General features: G+C 52.4%; 1 protein-coding gene across 1 annotated transcript; it reads right to left on the bottom strand.

The window, feature by feature from the left end:
• Positions 1 to 2,310: 2,310 nt before the first annotated feature.
• Positions 2,311 to 7,178, bottom strand: LOC105301194 (cytochrome b-c1 complex subunit Rieske, mitochondrial; the record flags this gene model as incomplete). The annotated part of the gene is made up of 2 exons (XM_023519644.1): positions 2,311 to 3,196; positions 7,004 to 7,178. Coding segments are annotated over 2 exons (786 nt in total), but the record flags the coding sequence as incomplete, so codon positions are not given.

Below are 7,178 nucleotides of genomic sequence, written 5' to 3'. Positions count from 1 at the left end.
CGAGGGCTCACAAACGACAGGAAATCTGACGTGCCCTCCGACGGACGGGGCAAAGGCTTTTTTAAAGGTTGCTTTCTGGAACCGCTTTTTAAAGCAGTGTAAAGGCACAGATCTCGTTTACCCCCGGTAAAAGGTACATGTGAACGGCCCGATGTCAGAATTTTTCTACTCTCCTTAAGTCCCCCTAACACCTGGGATCTCCCTGGGGGAGAACGTTTTGCATTCGGGCGCCTCCACCCCCACCCCATGCCAGCACCACCCTGCAATCACTGTGACGATCCAACAGCCACAAACGTCCCCTGGAGTCGCAGTGCTGCTACTGTCAAGGGCGGGCTCAGTGGACTGTCACGATGCTGCTTCTGTGAGTCCGGGTCTCTCTACTGTACCCCCAAACCCGGCAAACACGAACGGCACCTAAGAAAACCCATTCCCACTACTGGGGCGGGGAGGGGCTCACAGAACCTCAAAGTCAAGACTCCGAAACCAGCTAGTCTGACCATCTGTCCTAGGGATGGGAACACAAATGTCCAAAGTAGAGGCGGTGACAGGCCCAGGGCTCCCCGCTGGGAGACGGCAAAGCCACAGTCAGCCGCCAGTTCCATCACTGTCCCCTACGGCCCGCCTCCAGCCCACGGGACCCTGCCCGGGAGGAGCAGGAGCTGCACAGCCTCATTACGTCCATGGAGCGGTCACTTTAAAATGTTTACGTAGGATGACAAGGCACCCGGGTTGCTGGGTTCTAAGGATTCATTTGACTGCTCCGAGGTCTCTGCTCCAGGTTTAATTATTCACCTTCAAATGAAAAGCTGCATTAACCTACTATCCCATAAGTTCCTCCAAGTAAGAACCTCCCACGTTGGTGTGACCTGAAGTACTGAACGGCTCCTGGTGCCTTGTTGAAAACGAAAGGACCACTTCCGATTCGACCCCAAACCTGTCAGCTTCTAAGTTATATTGGTATAGTTTTAAGCAATAAGCTGTGGGGAGCTGGCATCATGGAAAAGTAGCGTGAGTAGAAAGTGTAAGATGATTTTCCCCACAAATGTCAGGAAAACAGAATCTTCACCACAATGATAAACAAGCAAAATAACCAACAAATAAATACACCAACTTCTCATGGCCTCAGGCATTGGGGGCAGAGGGGAAGTCACATGAGATGCTCCAAATGTCGGCCCCCAGCCCGCACGCCTCCGGGACTGAGACACGGCACGGCCTCGCCCCTTCTACGCCGATTTGCTTATGGTCTGTGAGTGTTCAACAGCCAGAAAGCTCTCCATTTCAAACAGAAAACATAGCAACGTTTGGCACTTTTTGTCTGTTTACACCTAAATATTTGAATCTAAATGTCACTGTCTAGAGACCCAGAAAATATTATTGTTACATGCCTGTTTTATCATATCTGCTAATTTTCTTTCTAGAATAAAAACGAGCTAGACATTCGCTCACGAGCAGAGACTTTTTGCCGTTTTTGTTGTGTTTGACGCACTTAGCCAGAGTCTATGGACTGGCAGCTGACGGCCAGCTCCCCCCGATCTGACCCCTCGCCCTAGCTCGCTGCATAATAAATGCACCTGAGGTCACAGGTGGACCCAGCAGAGCGCACGCTGAGCCAGCTCCAAAGGGCAGAGACGATGGCCGCATCAAAGCAGCTGAGGCGGTCAGCACGGAGCCCGCCCGCCCCCAGGTCCCGGGGATCAGGCCCCAGAGTGTTTCAGCCCTGGCCTGGAGGCGCGAGGCAGGAAGCGTGGTCAGTTCTGAGGTCTCCCTGTGCCCACCCCCACTGCACGGTGAAAATGGCGTTACTGCAAAGCCAACCGAAGAAACGCGAAACCGTTAACTACGGAGACAAAACCAGCGGGGTCATTTTCACACGCGGACGAAACCAGGGCTCACAGGCCCTGCTCCCGACAGGCGGACGGCAGGAGGGACCGCCCACGCCAGAGGAAGGACACGGCAGGGCGGACTCCCATTCTGGAACGCTTCTCTCAGATAGTATCCCATCGCGACCTCTTAAAAGTGAAGAATTCTAATTACTTACTCCCATAGGTGACGAATAAAACCTCCGGGCCTGTCACACAGGCAGGAAATGGGGGGCCAGAGCTGGGCTAACCGTCAGGGCCCTGACACGGGTCCCAGGGCTGTCCCACACCGACCGCACACAGGGTTAGTGTGTGTGTGTCGGGCGGGGGGGGGGGTTGGGCCCCTCACCCCGCAGCACTGGGAGATGACGCCTGTCACCCTCGCCCTGACCATGAGCTCTGCAGAATGTGTCCCCACACAAACAAGAAAAATGAATGAGTCGATTACAGATTTCACAAGACTCTTGTACGCCAGCCTGATTTTTAATTCGAATTAACCATCAAAGACACTGCAGCTTTCCAGGCGCAGAGCCCAACGTCAACGGTGCCTTCATCGAGTGACTGCTTGAGAGCACCCCGCGTTAGACTCTACTTTGCACTGACGTTCGCAAGTTCATTATCACCCATTCTTAAACCTTGACAATCGACCAACTTGAAACTGAAGGACAGACGGCCTGCTCGCGAATAAGTCTTCCAGTGGCACGAAGACTCCTCGGGGTCAGGGGTCTAGCCGACGATCACCAGGTCGTCGCCGGTGAACTCGTACGTGGGGACTTCCAGGTTGAGAGGGGCGGGCCCCTTCCTGATCCGGCCGGACGCGTCATAGTGCGACCCGTGGCACGGGCAGTAGTAGCCGCCGAAGTCTCCCGCATTCGCGATGGGCACGCAGCCCAGGTGGGTGCAGACGCCGATCAGGATGATCCACTCGGGCTTCTTGACTCGCTCCAGGTCGTGCTGCGGGTCCCTCAGCTGGGACACCTCCACGGCGGCCTCCTGGTCGATCTCCTTCTTGGTTCTGTGGCGCACGAACAGAGGTTTGCCCCTCCACTTGAAAGCCATGTTCTTGCCTTCCGGAATGTCGGATAACTTGATCTCGATTTTTGACATGGCCAGCACGTCGGCCGAAGCACTCATGCTGGAGACGAACTGGGAGACGACGTTCTTGGCGGCGTACGCGACGGCCACCGTCGTCGTGGCGGTTATCAGGTAGGAGAAGCCCTTTCTGGCCTCGGTGCTCTCTCTGGAAGACGTCGTGCTGTCGGACACTTCGGCGCGGCGGTAGTCGGAGAAGTCGGGCACCTTGACGTCGGTGTGCGAACAGCGGACGGAGGCAGGCACTGCAAGACAGACGGGAGGTTACAACACAGCGCGACGGTGCCCTGCGGGGCGCCCGCCGGAAACGGACAAGCATCAAGCGACAAAACTGCGAAAAATGGCACCCGCTGGTCTCAGAGGTGGTCAGCCTGGCAGCGCCGGCATCTGATGAAGCCACCCACCACCATCGCACCGGCGTGGCAGCGTAAGGGGCCACGTGCAAACCGAGTTCCTCCCCATCGAACACGCCGATTCAGGATCCGTGACCGTTCAGTGCCTCGACTCTGAAAAGCTACGTCGCACTGTGAACAGCAATACGTTGAAGTCCCCCAAAATTCAACGTGGTAAGACATACATTATGTGAAATACTGCCCACATTCTCCTGATTAGAAGGGACCCTAAAATTAATCTAGTCCACCCAACAAGTGATGTGTGTAATCGTCTTACTAACCGTATGTCTAACTTTATATTCCTACCTACTCGTTCTCTGAAGGAACTAACAAAAATTCATGAAATACTAATTACAAGATAATAAACACTCTACGAACCGTTAGCAGAAATTTAGAGATTTCTATTTTATACTTTGGGATAGAAATTAGGATTACCTTAACTTCGACTAAAACTCTTACTGGGCAGAAAAGAGCATCCTTATCAGAATAAGCAGCTAGCGAGTAAAGCCTCCAAAAGAACGAATTATTTCGATTTAGTATGGACCAAGAGCCAGCTCTCACGCACAAGCCCAGCGAGGGGCGACAGCTCCACAGAGCAGGGGGCCGACTTTCTTCTCTGCTCCACTGGCACAAAATGGCCCGATATTTGTCCCAAATGAATGTTAAATAAAAAAATGACTGTTTATGTGATACTTTAGGGGCAAGTAGTTTAAAAAAAAAAAAATTTTGTCTTGTCCCATACCATTTTTAAATGTCTGACAAAAAATTAACTTACTGGTCTCACTTTTAAGTATATTTCAGGAAGCAAATATCTTTGTATATGCATTTTAGGACAGTTGCTAGATGTTCTCCTTTTTAGAAAGGGGATGCTAAAAATGCCTCACTTTTAGAAAATATGTTGCTTCCAAAAGAAATATGGACTTATAAAACGCATTTTCATACAGGCTGCAACTCTACTTAGCCCACCAGGCTGTCCCATCCTAAGATACTTCCTTGAGCAGCTGAGCATTAAAGAACACCCTGCCCCCGCCCCCGCACAAGGTCACCAACTCTATGAAGCTGCAGTGTGCATAAACAGTGGTCAACCTGTCGAAACCCCTGTGTGCTTTTCTGGCAAACATGACATCTTTTGGAGGGAACCAGGACATAGGTAGTGACTGCCTGAGATTCCCAACTATGGCAAACTGACAATACATGATGGACGACCCGACTTCCACCTAATGCTAACCTGTCAGTGTAGAATGGGGCTGGGATCAAGCATGAATGAATGGCTTTCCCGTAGCACGGTCTGAGATTACACAGGAAAGGTGTGTATCATACCTAAAAGATGAAGGCACCAGTTCCCGCTTTGACATTAAAAACTTATCCACAACTCTTAGCCATTGAAGGGCTGTACAGGAAACGTACAGGAAACATACAGGAAATGCACAGGAAACGCACAGAACACTCAACAGAATGGCCTCCACCTTCACCTCGGACTTGTGGGCAAAGGAAAGCCAGCCGTCCATTCCCATTCTACCTTGCAGGTTGCTCTTGATGCTGAGCTACACCATGGAGGAAGCTTTGGGAAATTACACTGCACACTGCAAAACAGTCTCGACGATTTACGTGAACTGCATGAAGTGTGACTTTTCACAGCAAAGAAGCTAGCTAGATGTAGTTCTCAACTAAAGCAAAATACTTACAGAAACATCATCTAAACAGAGAAAACTTAAGGCGTGATAACAAGACAGGCTTTTTGTGTTTATTTTTTCAAGGTGAGCGCTGCTCTGCCTTGGGAATCTTCCTTCCCAACCCAGGGATCTTCTCCCGATCCAGCGCCTCCCACCCCGCACCCCGCACTGACACCTTTCAACAAGACATCTAGGCGAGTGATTTTAATGTGAACTTAAGCTACATGCTCAAGGCCTGATTACAGAAGAGGTTTGCCTTACAGTTGTACATTACTTACCAGTTCTTGGAAAAGACAGGTAAGCCTCCAGTTTTTAGAAGAAACCCGTTAGCCAATTTGACAAATTCCAATGGTGCTTTCAGCCTTTGCTGTTGAAATGTTCTCCTCCCCTACTGTTTCTAACCTCCAGGTCTAAACAGGCTTAGGATGGTACTGTTCTTACCTTGAACAGTTTCTCCAAAACCCAAGGGTGCCCCTTAACAAAAAAACCACCATTCATTAATCTTTTACACCACTGCATGCAAAATCCAAGGCTGTGGGAGGTGGACTAAAGGAGACATTCTCTATGCCCTCGAGTTCAAGGTCGGAGGAAACACACACCCAGTGGGAAGTGTTACCTGCTCTAAAACACAGAGGAGTCGGCAGATTTAAGATGTTGTCGGCCTCGTCCTGAACTGAGGCCGAAGGGACGAGCAAGTGTCGTAAACATGGAAACCTGAGCGGGAGTGTCACTGAAGCAGAGGACACGGGGAATGAAGGCGGAACAGAGCAGGGGGACTTGGCACGCAGGTCAGGGGCCAGCAGCTCCCGTGTGAAGGGGCCAGGCGGGTGACACGATGAATCGAGCAGGACGGCGGAGAATGAGACAGCACTTGCTCTGCCTAAGGGGGCGGTCAGGGCACCGCACTCAACTTTTCCTGTGCGGAAGCTACAGCCCGGTATCGCCAGCTTCCAACACTTCAAGACACTCCAGAAATCTTCCCGGCTCTTTAAAACCATGCGTGGGGGACACACCGGCCCACGGGTTGCCAATTCAGGGTCTCCAAGAAGAACAACGGAAAACGAGGCCCAGAAGAGAAACTAGAATCTGCTGACAGTCCTGCTGGGAGCTCACGGCCAAATCGGTCTTTCGGAGCCATGCTCTGTCTCGTGCACAGTGTGTATCCTCGTGCTAGTCCCTGCCTCCGGCACCTCATTTTCTCGTCTGTCAAATGGGAATATCGACTTCTGCCTGTTCTTCTTGAGACTGATTATGGTGTGAAAACCGTTTGGGCCTGCGTCTGAAAACACGGCTGACGTTCTACACTGTAAGTGACCCTGAGACTTGTGTTACTGTTGTGGGTTTTTGTTTTTCACTGTGTGGTGGTGGTGGTGGGGGGTTGAAATGGGACAGGTAGTGAATGAGACAATCTCCCAAATAGTAATATCAGTTCCCATTGTTGAGCATTTATAAAGGGCCCCAAACGTACTAATGACTTTATATAGAATCTTTCCATCTGAATCTCACTAGATAACCTATGAAGTTGGTATAATCATTCACCTATTTCACCGGTGAGAAGAACATTTAGAAATTTGCCCCAAGTCAAACGCCCTGTAAGCAGTAAAATCTCTAACTCTGCTGGAAGCGGCAGGACTCCAGAGTTCTTGAACTTAATTGACAAGTGCAGATTTGGGCCTGCGGCTGGAGTCCGGCCGAGACTGGCCGCCGACGGAAAGACTCGCACAGAGGCCTGGAATGCCAGAGCTGGAGGGTCACTTGATACTGCCCAAGCCAGCGGTGCCCTCGCAAGGTGGGGACACTGAGGCCCGAAGAGGTGCAGAAGCCTACCCAAGGTCCACCCGGCGCGGGAACCCGATCCCCCACAGGGCTCCGCCGCGTCTCCCCGCAGACCCCCGCCCTCTTCCGCTGCCCGGTGGGTCCGGGGCGGGAGAGCGCGAGAGATGGGGGACCGCCGCAGGCCCCGACCGCTCCCGTCAGCCCGGCTCACCATTGAGGCCTACGACGGCGACCAAAGGCCGGCTCGCGGCCTGGCCGCTCAGCGACTCCCGGCAGAGGAAAGGCCGCTTCACGTCCAGCACGGGCGGCTCCGAGGTGGCGGGCACCGCGGCCTGCACCAGGGGCCGCAGCGCGCCGGCCACCGCGCGGGACGTGGCCGACAGGAC

Source organism: Pteropus vampyrus, unplaced genomic scaffold (genome assembly GCF_000151845.1).
Source record: "Pteropus vampyrus isolate Shadow unplaced genomic scaffold, Pvam_2.0 Scaffold228, whole genome shotgun sequence".
Taxonomy (NCBI): Eukaryota; Metazoa; Chordata; class Mammalia; order Chiroptera; family Pteropodidae; genus Pteropus; species Pteropus vampyrus.
The sequence above is the reverse complement of the archived record's forward strand: the minus strand, read 5'-3'. Positions and strand labels throughout refer to the sequence as shown.